Source organism: Trichogramma pretiosum, unplaced genomic scaffold (genome assembly GCF_000599845.2).
Source record: "Trichogramma pretiosum strain Unisexual culture from Peru unplaced genomic scaffold, Tpre_2.0 scaffold94, whole genome shotgun sequence".
Lineage (NCBI taxonomy): Eukaryota > Metazoa > Arthropoda > Insecta > Hymenoptera > Trichogrammatidae > Trichogramma > Trichogramma pretiosum.
The window spans coordinates 268,049-295,766 of record NW_019641682.1 but is presented as its reverse complement, the minus strand read 5'-3'; the positions used below and the strand labels follow the sequence as shown (position 1 = coordinate 295,766).

Genomic DNA, 27,718 nt, shown 5'->3' with positions numbered 1-27,718 from the left:
ATTCATTAACCATTGAAATATAAATAACGAACCCATAGGAAAATAATAAATCATGTTACGACGAATGAAAAACTAACGTTGCTCGCGTGTTACACATCTATCTATATTTATTACAAGAGAGAACATCTCAATTGTAATGTTGTTTTTTTTCTAATTGCAGCTGAACTACAAATGGACGTTTTGAGGGAAAGACAAGTGAAGGACAATCTGGAACGTCAATTGTTAGATGAACAGAAAATCCGAGGTAAGTACGATGTTTTCTCTGATTAATATATTCAAGGATCTTTATCGATAATTAAGAATTGATCCTCGCTCGTGCACGATTGAGAGCTTGCATTCGGTCTGAGGGTCGCGCCCCTTCTCTTTTTCATCTATTATATTTTTCTCTCGCCTGAAAATGTATACTTATAAGTATTTTAGATAACGTAATTTCCGAGATAGTTCGAATCTCGGACAATTCGCGAACTAGCGCTTGTATAACGTATTAACGACATCGTACGATGAATGAACCGTATATGCTCAGTGAAGCCAAAGATATACGCTCTCGCTCACACACACACAGCCGTATAAAACGCCATTATTCCATTGGAACTTGGGCCGCGTGGGTATTAACGCGGAGTATAGAGGAGGACGAGAGAGAGAGAGAGAGAGAGAGAGAGAGAGAGAGACAAGTCAACTCCTTTCGAACAAGTATAAGACATGCAGGAGCAGCAGCAGCCAAAGGACCAGCCAACGCGCGCGGACTAGCATGATCACTCAAACTAAGTTTATGTATCGGATGTCAGTTGGTAACTGAATAGTTTTACTATAAAGTCTCGTTTATGGGGCTCCCTTATAACCTCCTCTCGCTCTCTCTCTGTCTTACTCTCTGCGCGCGAACGAAACTTTGTGTCTTTGTCTAACGTAAGTGTGTGTATGTGTGAGCATCAGTACGTGATATTGACGAGCATCCCTTTGAGATCATTCGTTGCTGTTTCAGAGATTCTCGCTCGACTCGGCTTCTCGAACATTTTATGAAAGTTTGATTTATCACGAATAGTTTAAATAATTTTTTTTTCCTCAAAACATAAAAGATTATCATTATTCGACTCGAAAGCTCTAAAATATACCATACATAGGTTCACAGTGAGTGACGAAGTAATGTATGCAATTGAATGCGGACGAATGAGGCAGCGAAATTTTCGCCCTCGGCGATATGTGTAACAAATATAAAATATGATCGAAACACAGCGAACGCGACACAATACACACATCACATTCGCACGGAGAGAGTATACGAGAGTCGCTGTGGGCTCCGACGTATGCAAGCCCTTTTGCGCGCGCGCCTTCGTATATTCGCGCCGCGCAATGTGTATAAGTACGTTACACGTATCCGCCGCTGGTCGTACACTACGTGCGCGCGGCTATACGTATCGAACGGTCTCATCAAAGACGCCAGATTCATTTTTCAAGCATAAGAATATAAGAGAGAGAGACAGAGGATAGAGCACACGAGGCCACGACGAGAGACGTTTTTCTTTCAATTCGTATATATACACGCGAAAGAATATATTTGGCCTCCGGGCTCCGCAGATCGCATGGAAAAAAATATGACCGATTATGATGCGAGAGCCCAGCGTCGTGCATTGCAGAGGTCCGCAGGGACGGTGCGGTGTGCCTGACGTACGTGTTCGTGTGAAATGGCCGATGCGAGCTTTTTTTCGAGAGATGTGCAAAAATTAAAACTACTTTCAATATCACAGAAAATGCGTTGAGATATAAACTAACAACAATTAGCAATACTTATTTATCGAATTACGAACGATGTTTTGATCGCGTGTTTACATATTCACTTGGCTAAGCCATCTAGCGTACGAATCGATCGACTTTGTTATTATCCCCACCGCGATCATTCAGCAGTTTCAAATCATGCTAGTATTCGTTGTTATAATTGTTGATTACATATCCAATCGAGATGTGGTCATTCATCGGTTGAAAACGTTCAATCGCTAGGTAGATTTCCCATGTTGTATTCCAAGCGCGCGACGTATGCAGCGACATAGGATATAATTGTACGTACGTGTGTTTGTGCGCGCGTCTGCGAATGGCCGTAGATACGATAAAAGAGAGCCGAGTAACACGAGCCTGAAACAACAATCGGTCCATTAGTCAAACTGGTTCGTGTCAATACTATATATACATACAATGAATGACGATATGTCCGTCGTGGTAGTCGTCGTCTCGCGTCAGCTAGTCACATATAGCCCGAGTGCATCGATTCCTTTTCCTGCTGTCAGCGCAGCCGATCGACCAGCCAACCCCATGTTTCCCTCGGCAAACCTCGGACGCGCGATATCTTTTTCTAGTGCAAATACAGATATCGATGCGAGGTGCTTTATTATCTGTCTTTCTCTCTCTTGTCTATGCGTATATCGATGACCTTTATGTGCGGCTCTTATATAAAAGTATAAAAGCATTTTTATCTAATTTTTTTCCTCCACTCGGACGATGAGAAATGTATAAATAGTTTTTTTTTTCAAATAATTCAAGAGACATATTTTAATATTTATATAAGTAACAGATCGGCTAGCAGACCTGTTACACCAAAACAAGACATATCGAAATTGAATGATCTCAGTTGAGATAAACAAAGGTTGATTGTTTTGAACACGAGATGGCTTAGCAGAATTATAATGAAAACACGCAGTAAAAACATAATTCATAGTTCGATAAATATGACTCATATAAATATGAAGTCCGTAGCAATGCTTTTATATATAATTTACCGTATATTTTTGTAATGGGTTTCGCATATATTTTCTAAATTATCATTTAATTCTTATTGCGAAAACGTATTCTTGAACTTGCTGCGAGCGCGTCGAAGAAATATCCATACAGTAAAGCGCATAACGTGGGAGGCTACTCGGCGTTAAAGGATCTCTCGCTTCGAAATCCAACCGAAGATGATTGATGAGGGATCGTTTTATTTTCCAAAACGTATTTCGCTCTCTCTCTCTCTCTCTCTCTCTCGACTTCAATCGAACTAATGACCAAAGTCTACTTTTAGCTACATAAGCTCGTTTAATCAGAAAGGAGAGTTTATATTTATACGCGCGCAACTGTGCAGAGTATCCGCCTATATCCACCCAAAAAAGCTCTCTTAAGAGACAAGTTTTAATAGCGTTAACAAGACGTTTTTCTGCACTTCTTCACTCATTCGGATATATACACTTCGCAAGGAAGGGAAAGCGCCCCTCCATGTCACAGAGCTAACGCGCGCGGACGGGCGGGCTGGCGCGGGTAATTTTAAAATAAAAATTTAATTAACGCAGTCTAATCAATGGGCTGAATCGTAATTTGTCGACGACGGTTTCGCGCGTATAATAATTATTTAAAAGTAGCGAGGAGAGTACACGCCTGCGCCTCGTTCCAGAGAAAAAATGTATATATACTCGGATATATATATTTAGGTTTAGAGATTCATAAATTTTGATAACTGCGCGGCAGGCAACACACCGCAAGAAGCACACACACAGCTAGCTCTGAGCTTTTTTTCTATTCATTGAAGTGGTCGAAATAAATTAGCTTTTTTACGAGTGCCAAGTTGTGTGCCGCTATGATTGTACACTTTTATACATATACATAAAAATATCCCAGGAGAGAAAGAGAAAGAAAGAAAGAGAGAGAGAGAGGCAGAGGCAAGGGGGGCAAAGGAGAGAGGGTGGAAATATTCGCCCGAGCCTATTTAGCGTCAGGGCGCTGCTCGTTGGGCGCGTTGAAAGGAGGGTGGCGCACGGCTAAAGTATGCAGGAAATATATATGTGTATGTGTATGTGTGTGTAATGGGGAAGAGGTACACACAACACACAGCAAAGACACGGAGAGTATTGTAGCCCGAACAACAAGGATGACCTTTATGGGCTTTGTAGTCGCGAAATACGCGCGCATATATACACACACCGAGAGAGAACATTCGTTTACGCACGAGAGTTATGTCGCTGAAATATGGAGAGAGAGAGAGGCTCTACGGCTGGTTATCCAGCAGAAGCAGCACTGCAGCAGTACACAGAGAGAGACGACAATAAGGATTTCGACTTTACGATCGCCGCTGCGCGACTTGCCACTGTTATACCCAGCAGCAAAGCAGCAGCAACTGAGATTTTGTGGGCAGAGAAACAGATAGAGAAGAAAGATACTTAATGAATTTAAAAGCCCCTTCTGTCTCTGTCTCTTTTTCACCGTCGATGGACCACGAGAACGACGCCTTTATTTTCGAGACATTAACAATACGCGTGTTTTTATTCAGTCGTGAATGTAAAGCTCGATACCTACCTCATATAGGCCCGCAGTTTCGTGCGCTAATTTGTCGCCGAAACGCGACGCATTAATGAAGAAAAACGGGCATCCAGACATACGACATCAACACGGAAAGGAAACCGAATCACGCGCGATAAATCGAGCGAGCGATCGCGAGTGTATATTATATAGGTGGTGCGTTACCCATTACGCACGTAGCGCAAATCAAATTGCGCGCGTGATAAGATTAATCGTGACGCCTCGTCGTCGTCTCATTCGTTTACTCGGCTACTTGACAATCGTATCTGTTTGTCGCGTAAACAAATGCTCGCGCGGGTAGGATATGTAGGTGTCAGCTTTTGCGTATATATACAGAGAGAGAGAGAGAGTTGGGTTCCGCGCTGCCAAGTCTCTGCCTCTCCCAAGGGTCCCAATTACAACGACACCCGATAGCCCGGCATTAAGCGCGTGCCGTGCGGTTAATTCTCGACGTGTATATATACCTACCACTGCTGTACGTACGTATACGCTCGAGCCCACTGCGAGAACTGTCGAGCGAGAGCGAGTGAGAGAGAGGGAGACTCGCGCTTGCATATAAATCACCGCTGCTGTTGCTGCGTGTTCGCGCGCTTACTGTAAAATGACACCTAGCATTATACATGCTGATTCCATTTGTTGGCCGGGCTCTATTGCGCGCCAACACTCGTGCATCATGCGTTGCAGCAACGAGCTGTCACCGCAGAGCTAACTAACCACGCGCGTGTGTGTGCGGCTGCATTGCGATCGTTCCGCGCTTGAGTTACGAATCCTCTCGTCCGGTTTGTATGTATGCGTAATTCGTGTATTTGCTTTAACCGCGATCGTTTTGTCCCTGGCTAATTGGGGCTTTTTAATTATTTTTAATTTGAATTAACTATATTTATTATTGGTCGCTTCTTCACGTTGATATTACATTCGATACACGAGCATAGATCTTAAATTGTAAGAATACTTCGGCACTGAGATAAAGTGGAAGCTCAGCGGCAGCTCGCACAAACGCCAACCATGAAGGATTGGCCGTTTCTGCTTTATATCTATAACTCGTCGTTAATAAAGCTTTATTACATAAGCCAATTCGTTTTGCGATTGTTTCGTCGGTAGCTTAGAAACGGAGTGACGAGTTAAATTGTTTTCTACGGCGAAGGCAGATTCTATCGAGACGCCAAGATCGCTATGCCGTGTTGTCTTTTTGATAATATACTTTTAATAAAACTCCATACTTGTGTTCAAGTACTTGGAAATGATGAGTACGAGGGATAATAAACATAATCTTGCAATATTTTAGCAATATTTATATCAAGCTATGATCTATTTTTTGATTGCGTGTTTACTATATAATTCGGCTGAGCCATCTCGCGTCCAAAACGATCAACTTCGTTTATCTTTACTTAATTCATTAAGTTTCGAATCGTACCTTAAGTCGTTAATGTAATTGTTTTCAATTATTAAATATATCAACAAATATTGATTGTTTCTTGCTACCTTACTCACCGTAACAGTAATATAATACTTTTTTACTTGTCGAGATGGTCCTTCTAACATGAGAAAAAGAACACACAAGTAAAGCTAATTTATACAGTAAAAACGAAAGCGCATCAGTGTCAAAAAGAAACAAGGCAAGCTGTAAGTTTACGTAGGTGTACGTACGTGAAAATGTTCTTCTGCGTCGCTATGCACAACTCAAAAGACATCTGGAAAATCGCTGCCACACACATGCTCAGAGATACAGAAGAAAGCACGCGTGAGTCGAGGCAAAAAGGGATATTCGCTCTTCAAAGCTCCGTCGTCGTTATTCTCTTTCTCCGCATAGCCGATTTACTCCGAAACACTCACACACACACACGTGTATGTACGCAAGTTGCACTCGTATATAAGTAAGCGATGTCACAGCCGAGTAAATCTCTCTCGACGTAAATATATCAGCTTGTATTTATACACAAGCTCTCTTATACTCTTTTTGACTTGGTTCTGAACGACGCTATTCGTTCTAAATTTTCATGTAACTATCTGACATCATTCTTTTAACCAATAAAATAATAATAAACATAATGTAAGCTTGGAGCCGCGCTTCTTCTTATGTACATCGGGTTATTTACTCCACGAATAGGATTCCGATAATCGAAAGACGAATTCTTTTATCCAACGATTCGTATACAGCGTACAAAGAAAAAGTTAATTCACTGGCTAAGAAACAAAGTAAACTTCACTAGCTTCAAGGACGTTGTACACACACACATACCGTGTCAGCAGTTTTACGTAGTGTCACGGTTCTCACCTCGCAAGCACACATATACACGTAACAAGTGAGTGTATAAAGTAGCAAAGCTACACCGTATAAACTGGGATTGTTGTCGCGCGAGAAAAGAGTGTAAAGATGAGATTGTCTACAGGGAGAGAAAGTTACTCGACTGGTAGCTACCCTCTCTCTCTCTCTCTCTCTCTCTCTCTCTCTCTCTCTCTCGTGTGGTCACTTTGTGCTCTTTAGATCGGACACGCTCGCGCGCTGGCTAGTATTTAATTAAGCCTCATCCGCGCACTTCATTCGCATATATGAATACACACCCCCAGCAAGCAACCCGATCCCGTAAGTTATTCGACCCTCTCCTCTGCTGCTAGTCCATATATCGCCTTTACAAATTTTTGAAACTGACGACGCGACACTTCTCGCAATTTCAAGCGTTTAATTATATATTCGATGTATTTTTAATTCGTTCTCGCCATTCCAACGAGTTATTGTTTTTTTTGTCAACTACAGAAAAATCTCCGTTTAAAAAAGAAACGTACATCGTCATCGTATTATTATTATTATTATATAGTTAAAAAGGAGCTTCGGTATAACAACGTGTATCTATATACTTGCTCATCTAGATCGCGTTACTTGTTGTAGTACAGCAGCAACGACAGCGCGAAAATCGAAAAAATGACGTGTACGTGTGTGTGTGTATTACATGCGAGAAAGTCAAAGTGAGGAGAGCGACAACGATATATAACACAACAACGATGTTCATATCACGTTTTAATACGTATACGACGACGACGACGGAGCTTCGAGGTTGAGAGAGATAGCCGACTGCTACATACAGCTACTGCTGCCTACTAGCTGAGTGCTCGCGGCATATTTTCATACACACGCGGTTGAATCTCTTTTACTTGGATGCTTACCCCCGGCGCAGCAGCGGCGGCAGCAGAGGTGTACGCATGCATAATAAACCTAAGTGAAATTTCTCCTTTTTCTCTCTGTCGGCAACGGCGGCGGCTACGGTGGCTACGGCGAATACGAACTTTTCGTTTTTTCAGTTCAGTTACGGTAGCGACGCTAGCAGCAGCAGCAGCCTTTCGATCTTCAATACGCCACATGGACTAAAGAAGCCACGCTACATAATACGTCGCGAGCCACAGAAGCTCAATGCTTCTCTCTCTGACATTATATACATAACATGCTAATGCGTCGAGTTTTCATTTTTTAAAGCCGCCAGCCGCCGCCGTAGCCGCTGATAATGTCGAAGGGTCTGTTACTGCTTCTGCCTACTGCTCCCCAACCTCCTCCTCCTCCTCCTCTAGCCGATTTACCTGTCTATGGTTCATAATGAGGCGCAACGAGAGGAGAGAGAGAGCGATAAGTCTTGCGCGAAGGATTTTTATAAAATAATAAACCCTTTGTACTTTTTTTCGAATTATGGATTCGTGCACAATGACGGGCATTGATTTTGCTTTTGCTCACTTTGTCCACACGTCTATGTGCTAGCCTGTACGTATAGGATAGAGACGATAGACACTCGCTGTGCTTGCGAGCCCCGTCTTTGCAGCATATGCATCGTGTGTATGTGGGGCTGTGTGTGTAGACAACGTAAAGATTTCTGATAGTTTTATATAATATAGCGTCTGTGCCGCATTATGATGTTAATGAAGTGTCGGGAAAACTTGATAAATAAACGTTGAAAAGTTAATGAGAATGAAAAAATTCATTTGATACGAATGTTATTTATGCTCGACCCCTACAGTCAGCATCACTTGCTCAGCTCATTCGAAAATTAATGTATAAATTCATTAAAATTCCTATACTACTATTTTTCCGAAAACTCTTTCTCGATCATGGTAAATGATGATACTCCCTTTCACATAGTGGGTAAGAATGACTATTCACATTATTATTTATACCAATCGGGAATTTGATTTGCCGCTTGGGAGTTTACGATACCCCATCTGTTGATAAAATCGAAAAGCTGATAATCAAGTACGACAGCTTCGATTGCGATAAATCTTGCAATAGTACAAAGCGAACTATGGAATGTAAAGTCTTATACTTTATAGTAACCTTGGTACAAATTTACAACATTGATCATTATTTCTAATGTTTTAAAATGCATCGACATCGAGGATTATTGACGGATTACAAATATTAAGCGTATTTAAACAATTTTATTGTTTCAATAAACTTAGATCAGTTGTCAACCACTTAAAAAACAGTAACGCTTTAAACCACTACCCCTAGATGGCGAGTACCTTCATTTCAGTAAATCTGCAAATGGCAAAGTAATGATAATTGTATAAGAGTGTGGTTTTAATACCAACCTTAACCATAATGATCCTTCAATTTCGTTAGACTTGTTTCTAAGCATAAGCCACAATAATAACGTACTGCACCGTAATACAATTATTATCAGTTGTTTGATGTTTCATCTCCAGAATTTTCCAGCGGCAGAATACTAGAAACAGATTCAGTGTCCGAATAATTGAAATTAGTTGTTACATTGAACTTTAATGTTTTTCACTCAATCTGTTTTGCTTTTCACTCTCCACTTCATTCAAACAGTTGGTCTCACCTGTTTCGGAGGGAAACACATTTCTGATTTCGATTCAAGTGACGTTCTACATGCCAGCCTCTACCGCTAGATGGCGAGTACCTTCATCTGTGCATCTGCAAGTGGCAGAGTAAAAAATATTGCATTTATACCCAAGCCTTTTAACTATATCTATAATTCAACTTATGTCATTTGGTGAATTAATCTTCTGAAATACGAAAATATTTCTGCCCGACCTCAATGAACAATCCCTTACACGCGTCGAATAAGCGAAAATTGTCAATCGCTACTGTAGCCTCCAATTTTAAGGATTTTTCTACAAAATCGCTCGTACGTAGCGATCCACGTGTATGGTACACGTACACACGCCTACTGATAGCTTTACCTATGAAAACCGTGCGAATTCGGAAAAGCCACCCTTGTTACGCTCGCTCGCATTATCATACATCATTCCAGGCTCTCTCTCTCTGTACATTATAGACCTGCCTCGCTTCTCATTCTCTCTCTCTCTCTCTCTCTCTCTATGGACAAAAAGCCCGAGTGGCATAACACAGCTGAGTAATAGCTAGCAAAGTGACATTGTCGCTGTATATACAGCGGCAGCAAGCCCAACGGCAGCCAGCTAGCTAAAGCTTCAAAAGAGTCGGCATGTTTAGCGTGCCTCGTTGCCTCGCGCTTAAATCGTATATTTCACATGTACACACATACAAATATTGTAGCTACGTAAGAAATGCGCGCTAAAGCACAAGCCAGCCTCGCCAGTGTACGTTGAATTTTATACATGCACTGGGGCACATATAATATATCTATATCTAATACGTGTAACATGTGTAGCATATACACAATATATAAGAGAAAGCAGTAGCATTAGCAGCAGCGATAGGAATTTTGATGAAATTGCGCGAATTACTAAAGAGTGTATGTGTGTGTGTATGTGAAGCATATATACACGTGACACATTCGACGCGAACAATAGCAAAAGCTCCGATGAGAATATTCCACTGCTTTAAATTTGCCGTTAGAGCTGTTTGTGCCTTTTTTTTCGTCGTCGTCGTCGTCGTCGTTGTTGTTGTTGTTGTTGTTGTTGCCTCTCAAATATGTCCGCGCGCAGTCTCCGGAGAGCGAAAGATTATAAAATTTACAAGCTGTTACACGCGCGCGCGAAGGATAATGCACCCGAACGAGCAGTTAGCCGACTGCCGACTGTTTTGCTTCGCGCACTTTACCAACTGCTAAGTCAACTACCACTAGGCTAGGCGCTTGTTTATACCGGACTGCAGCGGGCAGACTCTTAACTGCAGCACGTATTCAGTTGGCTATGTGCAGCTTTGCCTCTTCTATTTTTTTTCTAAACGAATAATACACTCACTTAAATGGACCGAGTGGAGTAGATGGTACACTGAATTTTTTTCAGCACGGTGAGAGAGAAAAGTAAGAGACCCGACAATAAACAGATTTACACGAACGCCGCGCGGGATTACGTCGATAAGCAGGCGGATATTTTAAACGCTCGCTACCTAAAACCATATCAAATTAAATTGTCCTTTACAGCGACTACTCACACGTACGTACGTACACATCGAGTGCGAAGAAGAATTCAGCCGTGAATTACTTTATGTCTGAAATTACACGACTGTGTGCTTCTTTCACTCACTTATTTCCATCTTTTTTTTTCTCTCTCATCTCTTTGACTAGCAGGGGTTGGAGCTCTCGGGTTCGCAGCGAACAAGAGTTACATACACACACATACGTACATACACTCGATTATGTCTGTATATATGTGCGAGAATGGACTTTAAAGCTCCTGGATTTAATTATCGAATGCTCGAGCTGGAATATTATTCCGTCGACGTGTTGCGTATGGGATATGAAAATTTCGATTACGCGCGCGGTCCGAATGAGAAAGAGAGCTTGGAAAAAAGCATCGAGGTGGTCTGGTACTCTGCAAAAAATACCATTAAAGATATACGGATACTTCGTGTACCATATTGGACTGAATAGTTATTAAAAAGGTCAATTGACTGTCGCAAAATATTTAGATCAGTTTTCGATCTCTCCAAGTACGACGATACTACTTTGAGTCTCCACCGCTAGGTGGCGAGTACTCTTACTTGCAAATCTGTAAGTGGCGAACTCAAAATAATTGTATAAGTAAAATTACTAAAGACATAAGAACACAGTCTTCGACCATTTCTAGACAATATGCGATTCCATATTTATCCCAATCATTCGTTCTAATATCTCCGTTGGCTTTAGGGTACATCTCTGACCGCGTATTAGAGCTTTTGGCAGCTGCGCGTGGAGAGAGCGAGAGAGTCAGACAGCATCAGCGCGCGAGTTAACGATTATGTTTCGGGCTGTAATCATCAAATTTGACGATTGTGTTACGATCAGTACGGCTAATAAAGCTCGATTGTGTACCTATATACATAAAGTCAATGACGATCGTGTCGTGCAGCCCCGACGCGTCAAAGCCCCGTGTCAATGATCATGGCTGTGCACTGCTGTAGTCTTAATTACTTGATCCTACACGATGACTCGCGCGCTCACGAGTCGCAACACACATCTTGTGGCTTGTATTTATTTTTTTTTTGCACATGCAGCAGTAGTCACGATCTCACACACGTACACGAGTGCAGCGGCGCCTCGACAGGATTACTCAATTATAGTAGGATGCCTGCTGAACTATCGAAGCTATTTGGAAAGAGAGAGAGAGTGCGAACTGCGGTCCGCTAATGAAGCGCAACGAGCTTTTAATGGGATAATCGCGGGCAGCTTAAGCTAGGCTCTCTGTCTACAAGCTCTATATCGCGACATTTGTTTTATTTCCAATTTTAATGTTATCGCCCGCTGCTGCTATTGCTACTGCGAGCTCGGCCGGCTGCTGTCGATGACAGGCAAGAGTAGTATACGAAACGAGGCTCGACGCACACAATGACTCTTGCGTCCCGCGTACCTCACACAAATGATTCTAACTCACGCCTACACACATAGATGCCAGTGAAATGTTTCGACGCTCGATGATTCGATTAAACGATCGTGTCAAATTGTCGCGCGATAGTAACCTCTCGATATTGCCCACCACTACCTGCGTTTGTGGCTACTGCATAGGAGCACACAACCAACTGAGCTTTTCTCTCACTATTATTGCTGCTGCTGCTGCGCGCGAGAAACACGAAACGTAAATGGGGCTTGGGACAGATTTCGAATGACGTATTTATTGTGCAGAAATTGCAGTACCCGGGGCTTTGTGCGCGTCGCATTGCAGTTCGAGGGCGCGTCACCATCATCGTCGTCGATGCAATTCACTCGTATGCAAAGTGTCGACGAGCTTATACGTACATATATATACGTGGTATAAGTCAACGATCCTTTCGCGCGTATATATCGATCCTATTTAGCCCGAGAGGAAGGAGCAGCAGCGACGGCAGCTAACATAAATTCATCAATGCCAAGTGATTATCTCGGGGTGATAATTTCCATAATCACTCGGTGAGTAAATCCCCCCTCTCTCTCTCTCTCTCTCGCTCTCGGAGGCTCGCGATGTCAGAGCTAGCTATAGCTAGATATATCTACACACGTACACTCGGCTACAAACATCGTAAGCATTCAAATATTACTACTAACTACCCCTTCCTTCGTATAATACGCGTAACGCGAAGAGAAGGACGCAGCCGAGCAAACATACCACTGCTGCTGCTCGCCTCTTATGCGAATAATAAGCAGCAGCAGCAACGGCTGTGTGTGTGTGTGCATATCCAGCGATCGACGCGCCCGCGTCTCGTGCGCCGCGCGTATAATGAGATAATATTCAAACCCTCGAAAGCTCTCCTAACTATATATATATATATACGTTGTTTTTGCTGCGGCCAAAAATGGCTGTAGCAGCACTATGAGGCGTTGCGCGGGGTTAAACGAGGAAAAGGCTGCTGCGCGCGTCGAGTGCGGACCTAAATCCCGCAAGGGCTAGCTAGCTAGTAGTACTTCTCTCTGTCTCTATCTATCTCTCGTCTTCGGCGTTTCGCTCAAGACGTTTCGCGGTTTTCTCAGCTCTCTCTCGCTCTAAGACGTTCTCTCGCAGTATAATTACAGCAACCGCAAAGGCCCGGAGGGCACTCACGGGGATTAGTACTGCCTTCTTACTATGCCCTTATACTATATATACGTTATATAGGTATAGGTACTCGCCCTTGCCACCCAACCAACCAACCAACACACACACACAGATGCGTCTTCGTCATCTCTCTCTCTCTCTCTCCCAGTTATATTACAACTACTTACTATGTTGTAGCTGCTGCTGCTGCTGCTCTCCTTCTGTGTAACATTGCATGACGTTGGCGCATGGATTATATGGCTCTCTCTCTCTCTTACTGCTCCTCTACGATGTGTACATAGGTATGCAAGTAGTGTGCCGCTGCCGTCGTCGTAGCCGCGAGTAGGAGAGAGAGAGAGAGAGAGAGATGCCGTGCCGATGAATTTTGAATATTCTATATTCTCCACGCGGCGCGCACGAGTTGTGTTGGAGTTTGCGTATTACATATATAGGTATTGGGCCGCGCCGCGTGTATATGCATGACGATGATGTTGGCGCTGCAGTGGACTGAGGGCTTTCTCGAAGGAGCTACTACACACACACACACACACATCTCTCACTGCTTGAGAGAGAGTGTAATCCCTGAACTTTTCCACGCGCATCAAATATTTAATTATCGTTATACGAGCTTTTGTGTGCGCGCGCGCGTATTCTCCAAATGTATGTATGTAACTGAAAAATTAAACGCGACCCTTGTGCCGAGTTTTTCTTTCTCGGCAGTGTCAGCAGCCGAGATCATCAACGAAGAAGCTTCTTCTTCGCACAAACGTTACGGACGTAACCACTTACAAACATAAACTTGTATATATACGCATCTACTCCCGAGAGCGATCATTGGCGCTCTTTGCCGCGCGCTCCAGCTGGCAGCGGCTCATAAACAAGCTCGCGATTAACCTTCGTCTGCATAATGCAGCGACGCACCGTCGTGCGTAGGCAGTTCGATTAACCCCCTTCGACGCGCAAGACGCCTTGTCACAATTCGACGACGACGACGACACGCGTCTAACGATGGGCCATAAACGGGCCGAACGGGTCGAGTTGCCACCTGAGCCTTTTCTCCGGCGGCAATAACGCAGAAGAGCCACCCCAAGATATTCTCGCAATAGTATATAGCAAGGGTAAAGCGCCCAAAGAGTCGCACTGCCGCCTTGTACAGTCAGTTGCTCGCGATCCCACGACCGACGAGCTTATGTGCCTCGCGCGCGCGGTACTGCGACATTACGTATTGATTCAAATTGAGCTTTTACGAGCTACGAAACGTATCTCTACGCTACGAAAGGGGTGGTGTGTTACGTGTGTTTGTGGGTGCCGTACAAGCGAGAGACCGAGCGACCCCAAAATGTCTCATTCTTATTGAAAAGGCGCAGCAGCAGCAGAAGAAGCGCCGCGCGATTACGACTCCGAGTAGCTCCTAGCTACTACCGAGCTATATGTACGCAGCCAATATAGATTATTACGCGCAATTTGTATCCCGAGCCTTAATGCCGCTGCCTATACGCACTCAAGCGGCTGCTGTTTATAAGAAGACCGAGCTGTGGTGTAAGGCGAGTGTGTTCAAATTGTCCTTATACACGGTCCGGCGTGTATATCAGCGCGTCGCCCAGCATCGTGCTGCGATTAGACCGTAGTAGTGGTATAGGCCTAGGAACGCAACACTCGCCCAATTGTGGGAATAATTGATTTTCTGCGTGGTTTTCAGGGCTAGGCGATCTCAATAATGCCTGTTTACGAAAAGCTTCATTACTCGTGCTCGATTCGAACGCCTACTGATATTTTTACAAATAATTGACATTGTACCTTCGTATCTCAATTCATTCGAATACAAACAATGTATAGGGCAATGTATATGGCAAAATTTCACAGAGGTTCGAGTTATGAAAAGTTGTTATCAAATTGAACATTAAATTTTCAACTAATTCAAATGCACAAGATTAAGTTTAAATTCAAAAGCTCCAAGTAACACTTTGCGACATCGCTTAAGCTCCGAGCGCAGCGAGTCCACAGTAAATTGTGTATTCGACGACTTTGCAGAGGGGGCGTTCCTTCGCTATAGCTCGGCAACAATCGTCCAGAAGAAAGAATAAACCATCTTAGAATTAGTAAATCAGCTGATTTGTTATTTACAAACTTAACTCGCCTTCTTGTTTCTTAGAGCTTGGCATTTCGGCCGGTAGGTGGCTAAAGTACAATAGCCACTCCTATAAGACGGTTGTCCTCGCAGGGGCATAAATTCTTCCACATAGTCAGCCGTTCACGTAGTTCCCAAAGTGTGGACAATCGGCCGAGGTACAAATTCTTAATCATGACATTAATCATGACATTGATCAATTTGCAGGTCTGACGCTCCCACCACTGGTAGCAGTTTTTCCTCATTCGGCGATCCATGTTCAATTTGAACAGTTCCTTCATTTCATCAAGTTGTCAGTACAAATCCTTGACAACATAGGCATCCAGCACTTAGCTTTCACGCAATTCGCTAACTTTTACGTTAATTCAAACCACCATTCCATAGTTGCTCATTATTTCTTGTACATCAATAATCGATCTGACTCATTATTTTCTTTTGAATATCAGAGCCGAATTGCGCAAAAATGATTGTTGCGAATCAGCTATAAATTTTGAAATCAATGGATACGATACAAGAACAGACGCGTGTACCAGTGATACTAGCCAGGCTGCAACTCAGAGCATCGAGTCGACATTTTCCATAGTCCGGAAAGCCATTTTGCTATATTGGATGCTCGCGCACATATAGACAGCGCAGCTACATATCGTGTCCGAGTATACTATACGGCACTCGATCAAGAATGTATTTGGCTGCAGGGACGCGCGACATACACAGCAGCAGCACATATGTGCTTATACTCGCTCTCGCGCGCAATGCGCCACATTGGCTCGAGATAATTAGGTCTGAGTGCGCCAGAGAGCGAGAGAGAGAGAGAGATGCAAACCGGTAACTCACTTATCAGTGGACATCCCTCCCACCCCACCATTTCCCAACCCCACCCCCCTTATTCGAATATATATACACGCATGTGCGCGCTTGCAATGGCTATCGCCGCGGCATCAAACATAACGCATCAATTAACTCGAACAATGAGCCCTGCTGCCGCTGTGGCTGCTGCTGCTGCGTTGCTCCTGTGCGATGCTTTTACCAATGCTCTGTAGCATCCATATTGCATACGCTAATGCACATAATATATGAATATTAACGTAGAGATCGTCGGGAGAAAACCTCGAAAATAATTTTAACTTTTAATTCGAGCTCGCGTTGACGAACAGCACGTTCAGCCGTTGTCGGATAGCGCAGAGAAAAATTTCCAAGCCGTTCGATTTGACAAAGAATCGACCATTTTTATATTATAAATAGCCGTCGTGTACGTAAGCGAGAGCTGAGTGAAAGCGGCGATTTCTGCATGCAGGACCGTGTCCGTTTCGAAGCCAGCGCATACACACAAGCCAATTGTTTCAGTTTATATATTCGCAGTCACTCTCTCTCTCTTGCGTCCCGGTAGCAGCAGCCATTGGCCTTTCGGAGTGATTCTGTGCACCGTGTTCATTGCGGCGTCATAATACAAAAATCCTTTTTTCGCTCGGCAGCAGTCACGAGAATTTATGATGCTGCTGCTGCTGCTGCAGGCTCAGAATTTCGTTACAAGTTTGTCTATCTTGACGCTCTCCAACCGCAAGTACTCAACTCTCTCGTGCGATACATAATTCCCGCCGAAGCAGACAATACATTTATTTATTTTTTTTTTCGGTAAAAAAGTGAACAGTAGTAACCTAAACTGAAAACGACTCGGCGCGCAAGAGAGGCTATGATTTTTTTCCTTTCGGTAAAATTGATTATCTTTCTCGGCACTTTTAATACGTGAAATACCTTGGAACGAGAGAGAGAGAGAGAGAGAGAGAGGAGAAAAACAAGAGTAACACGCGAGAGGCATCCATACACGAGACTCTTTTAATTACGGGACGTACGTACCGCCTCGTAAATTTTCCTCCGCTTCTTCTTCGTGTAGCAGCAGCAACACAGTAGCTCCCGTGCGCGATAAATTATGCAATTCAATTCGTATTCCGAGAGAGAAATACACTTTCGAAAAATTTGCCTCCACTTTTTTGGCGCCAACCAACCGACTGACCCTGTGTGTATGTAGAGGATGCCTTTGTGAGTCACTGAACGTGTAGCGTGTGCAGGTACACGGGAGAAAAATTTATAGGAAATTTTAAAATAATATGTAATAAAAATAAAAATTTTCTGTTGTAATTGAGGTACGATCATGAATAGTTCAATTTTTACTGTAATATTAAGAAACATTGCCATACAAATTATAAATATTGTACTATGGGCATTGCAAAAGAAAAAACTATATCCTTTACGAAAAATTACTGTCTTGTATAGCAAAACTTGAGATATTATTTAGATGGATTAATTGCCAATAGATGGCGCATATGGATTGTATGCAAAACTTGCAAGTGATAAAGTGTTATGGCAATGTATTACACCTTAATATGCCAATAAAAATGTACTAAACTAACTTGCAAGTGTCAAAACATTTTGGAGTTTCTATAAATAAAAAAGCATCATTCAATCACTATGGAGAATTTTTATTTGTGCTTTCTACTTTTTAGAAGCACTATATCGATGAAATTCAACATTTTTCTCAAAATTTCTGTAGTCTCGAGCTCGTAGAACTAATGAAGATCCAAGGTGTAAGTTGTATTATCATACGTCGGGTTCAACTGAGCCCCTAAGATTATATGTCTCTTTTACCCTAGAACGTGGAATTCTGTATGGTAAATGGGTAAGACAACGTGAGACACGTGGTAGATGGGTAAGTAACTATACAGCTCGCGTACGATGAACTTGTCTTCGATTAGTTGTCAATCGATATCGTGTCAAACAAAATTCATATTTCGACTCGCAGCTTTCAAGCTGTATTCGACGATACATATAAGCGTGATAAAATACATCGAATGTTCGATAAAAAAATAAAATTTAATGAAAAAGAACAAAAGAACATTCCAGCGGTACGATGTAGCATTGCTAAAAACTTGGTACTTGGACTCACTGTAAAAAAGAGTACAGCTCTGATATAAAAGCAGTATTAGAAAAATTTCGATAATAGATCGCATATCGGAACCGAAGAATGTTTTGCTCTGCTCTTCCACATCATTAAGCTCTCAGGCTCTCTCTCTCTCTCTCTCTCGTCCAGCCAATTCATACACCGCGTCGCGTTGACCGTGTTTTCATGGGTACGCGCGGGCGGTACAGCAGCAGCAGCAGCACAAGAAAGGGCAAAAAAGAGGCTCTATACTCGGCAGCTCGAGCTCCGGGGGAAAATTACATTTTGTCGGTTATAAAGCGCCAGGCATGTATCGCTCGTAAAAATCGTGAATTGTCGCGCGCCCACACGACACTTATACTCTACACAGCACAACACACAGCAGCAGCAGCAGCAGCAAAGTTTTGTGCAGTGAAACATGCATGTGTGGCGCGCGGCTCTGCGGGGATATAGAATTCGACCGAGCTCGCGAGGTATTAAACTTCATAGTGAAACATCGTGTGTCCATTTTCATGTACGTGTGTGTGCTTTTATATATAAAAGCTCTCCATTGTGGTTAGCGCGATCGCGCGTCACACACAAAGATATTTCCATCTATTCGCAGAGTGTCTTTCGCAAAAGTGTTCGCAAAACTCCGTTTTTTTTTTTATCTTTTTTTTTTATTTCGGTGATATCGATCACCTCCGAAAAAAAAGAACAAATTTACACAAAAGCACGATTCGTAATTGAAAGTACCCACGCAGTGGTGTACGGTAGTGAATTCGGGCAGTGAAAAGCTATTAGTGACCGATTGAATTTGAAATTTTGAGAGACAGCTCGATTGGGAGCTGCGCGAGACATTTATGAAAATGAATGCGTAGTGAGAAGCAATTGATGCTGTCTGTACAGAGAGCAATAGCAGCAGCAGTAGTAGTACGAGGTCAAGCCCATCGCCTTCGCTCTCGTCTCTCGCACGGGAGAGAAACGGAGTTCATTGTCAATGGAAGCCGCAGGGTGACTGCTGCTGCTACTCCGACTCTACGGTCGATCTCTGGCTCTGGCTCTGCTCGCGTTGCCTTACAAAGCAGCAGCAGCAGCCCAACTTTGTGTGTGTATGTCCTGTCTACGCCTGGCCACAAGCAGCACCACCAACCCAAGCCCTGTAATTAAACTCGCCCCGGTCAGTACTCCACACTACGTGCTTATACCAGAGAGAGAGAAAACGTAAACGAGGAGTACGTGCCCACGTGTCGTCTTAGATGCAAAACGCATTTAGCCGTTTCCTCTCTCTTTCTCCATCTCCTCTCCTTTGCTATGACTACTAACACCCCCTTACATATATATACAGAGAGAGAGAGAGAGAGACCGTTATCTCGTGCCCAGGCCACCATGGCCACCCACTCACTAACACACTAAAGTTTCCGAGCACGTTCTCTTGTTTTATTAGTTTGTATATGTACACGTAATATATATAGGTGTACGCGGGTAGAAACTCGCCAAGTTATTATATGTATTTACCCGCGCGTGTGGCGCTTGGCGCGGACTTGATTTTATTGCAGATTTGATTACATAAATTTCGGGAGGCAGTTGGCACGATTGAAGCGTAATATATTTATGCGTACGGTTGTAATTACGAATGCGATGAACTTTGGCATTTAGAAAATGACACTCTTTGGATGTATAAACACGGGTTCTCTCCTTCGTACGGATGAATCGTTGTATATCGGCCTCGAGAACTAAGTAAAGCGAAGCGCAGGGTTATACACCTCTGATCAGCGAGCAGAGAGAGAGAGAGTTTATATTTGCTCTCAGTCTCTCTCTCTACTTTGCCGCGCGCGCCAAATTGCAATCTCAGCTTGTGCGCTATGCAGTCGAGGCTCGGGTTAGCAGCAGCAGCTCAGTGGTACGTGTGCTTGGATATTCCTCGGTCAGTCTCAAGTTGAAGCCATTGGATCGAGTTTCTAGAACCTTTGCCTCTGAATGTGGAAGGAAGAGCCCCCCGCACTACTGGCTGATGCTGCGTTGCTCTGCCCACCAGCTCATCCCCCTTTTCTGCACATCAGAAGGTCCAAATACTCTCTCGCTTACTGCGAGACGACGACGACGAGCGGAGCAGAGCAAGAAGATGACCCTTGGACACACCATTGAAAGCGTGAGAGGACGTTATCAGATTTCCGTTTCAAAGTTGTTGTAGCTGCTCATGCTGCTGGAGGATCAGGCCGAGGCAAATGAGGGAGAAAGAGAGATGAGTAGCGAGCGTTAATTCGAGGAAACTCGAGTGAGAGTTAGACGATATGATTATTTTAACGATCCTTGATTCTTCTTCTTCTTCGTCTCTCTCAGGCCGTTATCGTCTAGGCTCTAATATTCGTTTGATGAAACCAATATGACACTCGCTCTCGGGGCTGTGTATAGGTGAAATAGCTCCAAGGATGGTGTTACGTATGGGTGAGAGTTTTATTTACCTCGGTACAATCGGTTTTAAGCGACATTGTGTGACATTGAAACCTGCGCTTCCTTTTTCTGATGAGTGTGTGTAATTACGGTTGCGGTGCGATAATCGTCGACAAATTGTCATAATTGCGACTACCTCGGATGACACGAAAAATACCGGTAAGTCCTTGAAGCTTGCATCGAGAAAAGATGTCGTCAAAAGGAAAAAAAATCGAACTTCGAAGATACGCTTATTATTCAGATTTTCAAAGACTTCGGCTCTACATTTTAACATTAAATTTATTAGTCTCGTCGTCGTTGCGCCGCATTGTCGACCTTCTCTCCCTCCCTCCCTCTCCCCCTCCGAGGTCTTGTCGTCGTGCTTTCAGCAACGCGAATACCGAAGAGCATGTAACGTGTTTATAAGCGCAAACACGTACAGTATCTGTATGCGCTTTATTTATTGTGCACCAGCCGATGGCACAAACAATAACATAATATATCCTGCGCATAACCATGCCTCCCTGTATCTAGCAGGTCATGCCTAATTAATTACTCGGACTTACACACATATATATATCTAAAGATTAATTTTTTACGCGCTCTCGTTGTGACCATGTTAAATATATGACTTAACTCATACGAAACATTTTTTTTTGTTTCCTTCTTTATACAATAGCTGCTACATACATAACAACCAATTATATTTAATAAAACCGCATTAAATATAATTCCGAGCTCTTAGTTATAAAAACAATTTCAAAGGTAAAATAATAACGTTACAACGTTATACACACAGTTAGTTTCGCGGCCGCTTCGTAATAATAATAATAAAAAAAAGTCACAAGCTCGCGCGCGTGTCGTCGTATCTCTCCATTAGCGCACATTACAAACCGTTAATACACAATATGTCGGCCACCCACGATTGATCTCCTCTCCTGTGTATATAATAGACGACAACTGCACACTCGACTATAAGACGACGACGAGGACGCATAACTTTGTGTACAAGACATACGCGATGCGAACAGACAAGAATAAACCCTCCGAGGAAAGAGAGAGATAGTAGGAGAGCTTGTCATCTTCACGTCATTTGGAATAATAGTCTCTCGGCTCGTACTAGTAGTAGTAGTAGTAGTTGTGTCGTGCCACCATTACCGATGTTTATGTCGTTCCGAGTCTCGCGTCTCGCGCTCGGCACGACGACGACGTTTTATGTACTGCAATTTTACCCTCTACGTACGTGTGTATGTACGTCCATCAAAGCGGCGATGATTAGTACCATATACGCAATGAAATATAAAGTCACTCGATAATGGACATCGATAAAACATAAAAAAAAGAAGAAAACACGTACGATAAAAACCATATTTGCTCTTTTTTGTCCCCCAGACGTCGTTCTTCTCATCGAGTTTCCTGTGTGTCGACTGTGAAAAAATGTCACTGCGCCGCGCGCCCAAGAATCATTCATAGAAATCTATATAGCTCGCGTGCAACTCGAGACCTTTTGATTTGATTTTATAGCTTATATTATGTATAAACTTATGCACAGCTCAGCAGCTTTTTCACTTTTTTTTTGTTTGTTCTTCGTCCAATTAACTCGGAGCGCGCGCGCGCGGGGTTCGGTTGACATTCTCCGTGCAGCCATATAGACAGCGCGCGACTCCCTCGTGCGCATATGTTGATTTTCGATACTTTTTATTCTCCCGGCTTGATTCGTGTATTAAAAATCCGCACACACACACATACACAGACACTGGCTCGTATATACAATCGCAAAGAAAAAAGGGCCTTTCGAGGCGAAACGCGAGCGAGAGAGAGAGAGAGAGAGAGGAGAGAACGGACGAAACGCGATACTTACCCGAGCGAAATGCCAATAGTCGATCTGGTAGGTCGGTCGTCTTCCACCTGCCACTTCGTCTTACGTATAATGTGTATTATAAGTATTTGAATAACACATATATAGTCGAAGGCGCGCAGAGCAGAGTGGCCGCAAATACTTATTACCTGCATCGAGACGAGCTTCTTCTTCTCATTTTTTTGGAGAGAGAACTCTTCTGCATATTATACAAAAATATTTTTTCGAATCAAAAACGATCGAGCGAATGTACCAATTCTTTGCGATGAATTATACATGCTGCAGTAATTAAAAATGTACTGAAGAGAATGTATGCTTTTACATGTTAGCATACTGCTGATAATATTAACATCAAAATTAATGTAAAAGGGGAGATTTTTTTTCACCAACGCAGATCATTAAAAGTGATGTGATTGGAATTAAATTTGAAGATATTTTTACGAATCATTTTAGGTAGTTCCCTCAGACCTGACCGACAAATTTGGGCATATGTCTAGAAAAAATCTGAAAAAATTCATACGCTTTCCTTAACAAATTCTAAGACTTTTTTGTTCTTTTACAATTTTTCGTAGAGTTCATACTTATTGAGATAAAAAATCGCAAAGATTCTTTGCTTGAAATTATTTAAATTTGAATCGTTTATAGCTCTTGAACGATAGATTTTAGAGAAAATTTGCAAGAGAAAAGATTTTATCGATGCGTTTTTTTATAATCACACAAAATAGCGTCTTTTCGACACGCTAACATAGGGATACCATGTTAAAGTACCGAACTTTGATTAATTATATTTCGGAAATGGTTTGGTTAAAGTTCCTGAAATTTCTCACACTTATGAAAAGTATTGTCAATAATATGTGGTTAAAATTTCAAGGCCCTTTATCGATGGTCATTTTTTTGAGGGAACGTCCTTAACATGAACTAATTACTTTGAAGTTATTTTGCTTTGACCTGGCTTTGACTTATACAATTATTTTCACTTTGACACTTGCGGATTTCCAGATAAAGTTACTCGCCATCTAGTGATGAATGTTGACACTTTTTAATACTTAATTTTCCCGCGATTTTGAGGAGTTAAAAAAAAATTAATCATTACTTATTCATTAATTTTCAACGAAGATTTTATTAAAAGTACCTTGAATATAATTCAATATCGGTTTCTTTAATTTTAACGTCTGCTTAATTTTTTTTCTTTTAATTGTACGTCGAAAAAATGGCTCAGAAATAACAATTGACTTTTCAATTTAGAAATATCATTTCAAAGCAGTAACGCGAATATACTGCACTTTGCGTGGCCAAAAATTCAAACATGCACGCACGCACGCGCGCGATTTATCTTTCGCTGCGGCACTCAATATGCCATCATTTCAATCCGAAAATTTTTATAATTATTAAACACGAGCCGAAGTAAGCAGCGAGCGAAGAAGAAGAGAAGGAGGAGAAGGAAGAACAAGACGCGACAAAACCCATACGCAGAAAAGATTCATCGCGTTCACGCTCGACTAGTCGCGAGAGATTTGAAAATCAGGATTTGAGCCGACAACTCGCTCAATTAGAACGAGGCAATGTCCTTTATATTATGTATGTATGTGTGTTCGCCCTCTCCGCGTTATGTTTCTTCCTCATTGGCCGTTTGATACAAATACAGATTTTGCCAAAGCCCTCTGTTGAAAAAAAGGTAAATAAAATTCATCCTACATCTTGATCCGAGTCCTCCGCGCAGACATTCGGTCGATGATGAGAATATCCGTCGTTATAATTTTTGTTTTGATTTTTATACAAGCTCGACGGGCTATTCTTTTTTTTTTCTTTTTGTTATCGCGTCAATAACTTCGACGTCAATTATTACCTCTGATTTGGCTTCGTGATTAATGTCTCTCTCCTCGCTTTTATTTGATTAATCATTCGAATTTTAAATACATTTAGCGCTTTTAAGAAGATTAAATTATTGTAAAATTATCAACGATAGCAAATGTATTCTAATTAACTTACACCAAAAAGGGGCAGTATACTTTCATGCCACACGCGAGAGGGAAAACTGTCTCTCAATGTTTATAATGAGACACGTATACGGGAGGAGCGCATTATTTTCAAGTGTTTTCGTCGTGCGTGCGAATACGAGTATACCCGCTTAGTTAAAAGAGAACAGCCACGTAATATTCAAGAATTCATTACATCCCAGCGCGTTCGAGGGCGTTACGTTATGCGTACGCCGAGCGTCCGAACTAATTTCGAAGATAAAAGAAAGATTTTCTGAAAGACGAAAATGCCTGACTGATGTAGCTCATTACGCACTGCATCGACTCGATATAAGTTTCGAAACTGGCGGGTTTAATTAATAATCAAACATTCAATTTACTACATAGGTATCTAAGAATTCGCATGTGGAATATATATTCATGTAATCAAATCGTTTAATATTACTGGACCATAAAATTGCTCGCAGACTATTTTTAAAGGTCTCCTTTATTCGATCCGCGAGATAAGAAAATGACTCCGATATTCCCCGTGCTCGTACATAGAAGCGAAAGATTATACATGTATAAAAGTTACGCTGGAGGATATGTATGCTATACGTAAGGAAAGCGCAAGGGCCTCGGAAAAGATTCGCGTTCGCGTTTTGAAAGAAAATTTATGGGAATTAATATCTCAGAGAAAGAGAGAGAGAGAGAGATCTGGTGGCCCTCTGCGCTGCTACTGTTACTGCTGCGGAATGCGACTTTTGTCATGTGTATGAATGAAAGGAACTTTAAGAATTTAATTCCTGGCGCACACACGCACACAGCGAACTTGCGAGCTTTTAAAACGACGACGACGATTTTCTTCGGCTGCACATAAGGCAAAGGGGGTCATGATGCTTATACCTATACACCGCTTTCCGCAACGTCTTTTCAGCCTTATGTTTGCTTTTTGTATTTCCTGTATGTGTGTATGTGCGCGTTATATACCCCAAGTCATACATTATATACGTATCGCCCGAGACATTGCTTGGGTTTTGAAACTATTGATTAATCCGGTCGGCCGATAAGGCATAAAGCGCATATAAAACGCCGCCGTCTCGTACGTAGCAGTAGTAGCGCGTTTAAATGATCAATCATAACTTCTTGCAATCGTAGCTATCATCGGGGGCACACACACGTACGTATAGAAAAAAAGTCGGTCCGAAAAAACAATTTGATGGAATTTCTGGGAGAGCAGCAAGCAGCAGCAGCAGCAGCATCAATGATGAAAAGACGTGCAATCGCCAAAAGGCACCTAAAACACTGTACCGACGTATCATATTATATACGTGTGTGTATATCGTGACGGTATCGACGTAAAAAGCGTACGAAAAAATCACCATTAAACGCTCGTACGTCTCACTTGGGGAGAAATTGTGAGGGGGTAGGAGCACAGCACCCGAATACTCTCACTACTACTGCTGCTGCTGCGATATTTCAGCGCACTAAACGCGATAAGCCGAGCAATACTCGGCCGGAGTGTATCTTACGTCGAGGTCTGTCTTTTTTTTTATATATATTTCAGCGTTAAAATTGACGTTTTGTAAGATGCATCCGTTTATAGAAGTTTTGGATTATTAATTTGGACTTTGAGTTCATTAACTTAGAACCGTATGAATGAATAAAAAAGTGATGTAAGAGTAAAAAAAAATGTACCGAAATACGTATATCTTTCCTGAACAAAAACACGAAAGTTATTTATTACCATTTATATACGCACATGTAAGGCCGAGATTAGAAGCGATAACGCACCACTATTTCTCGAAGCGATCTCTCCAAGCCCGCGAAATATAATGATTGACTCGGCTGGCCGCCACCGACGCTCCGTTTCATCATTTATTCTATTTTTTCGCCGCACATATAAAAAAATCGCGCACACGTATTATGTAGTTTTCTTTGCTTTTTCGCGCAAAAAAATGGAATAAAATGACCCCCAAAAAACGATTTATAGATGGTTATCGAGGTAATCGTGGCCTCGGCCCAGGTTTTGCTGAAATATTACAAGTTTGTTGCTTTCGCCCCTCTCGATTGTATATAGTAGTAGTCCGCACATATTAAAAACGTACGCCTTCCTGCTTTCTCCCGAAAAAATCGAGACTGCGTACGTGTGTGTTTGTGTATGTGAATCGAGTCTAATGTAGGGTTATTTTTATATGAAAATAAAAATCGACGCATGCGGGCGCACATACGTATCAGCACTTTGGATAAAACAAAAGAGAAGCCCGAGAGTCCGAGACACATCACAAAGAAAGACTGTATTATAAGAAGTGAATGAAAAAAAAATCGAGGGGAGAGAAGATGGCGAGCGCGCATATATATAAAAAAAAAGAATAAACTCCCTTCGGGGATCGACAGAGAGAAAGAAAGAGATCGAAAGGAAATCCGATCGTTGGTCGGTTTCGCGAAACATCCGCTTTTTTAAAAGCACAAGAGAAGAAGAAGAAGACGAAGAAGAAGAGCCTCTCGATATGCGCGCCTCTTTTATTTTAGATTTAGGAGGATGAACGAATTGCGAGAAAGAGCGCAGAAGTAAAAAAATCTGTATGCGCTCGCTCGCTCGCCTTTGTAAGAGACTGACTCTTTTTTCTGATTAAGGTCAAAAATAAGTATCGAAAGAGTCCCGAAATTGCTGATCCACGATTTTCGGGACTCTGTCCGTATGCACACGCCTTTGGACATGCACCGAACAATGCATAAAAGGTTTATACGATTGAGCGCGCGTACATAAACTTTTGTACATTATAACGCGGGGAAGGGCGAAAATATGTTTCACTTCTCGACGCCGCAAAAAAAAAAGACGCATATAATATTACATTAGAAAGGCGTCGAAGAGAGATATAAAGAGATAAAAGCGTTTAAGTACATAAAAAGCAAAAGCAAGAGCAAGAAAAAAAAGGAGAACAAGAGAGTGAGAGAAAAAGTCGTCGTCGTCGCAGCCGCGATTCTCGATGGGCCACATAATCCCTCGATATCTGTCGGTTTTCGGGCAATAAAACACGCGCGGCGCGCGAGTCTCTCGCTAGAGAAACGACGATGTCGGGCTCTGTGCGCTACTGCTGCCAGTTTACTGATAAAGAAAAATGTAGCCTAGATACGGATTCCCCCGCGAGCTCTTTTCCTATATATACCCGAGAGGAGAAAACGTGTTTTCATCGACCTTTTGCAGCAGCCCGAAGAAA

General features: G+C 42.4%; 1 protein-coding gene across 3 annotated transcripts in view; it reads left to right on the top strand.

Annotated features, from left to right (window-relative positions):
- LOC106654289 (dachshund homolog 2) overlaps positions 1 to 27,718 on the top strand; it is a 198,547-nt gene that overhangs the window by 140,193 nt on the left and 30,636 nt on the right. For all 3 annotated transcript variants that reach the window (XM_023461057.1, XM_014374081.2, XM_023461058.1), the window contains one exon: positions 161 to 244. In XM_023461057.1, coding sequence (XP_023316825.1) covers positions 161 to 244 — 84 coding nt within the window. The remainder of the gene's footprint in view (positions 1 to 160; positions 245 to 27,718) is intronic.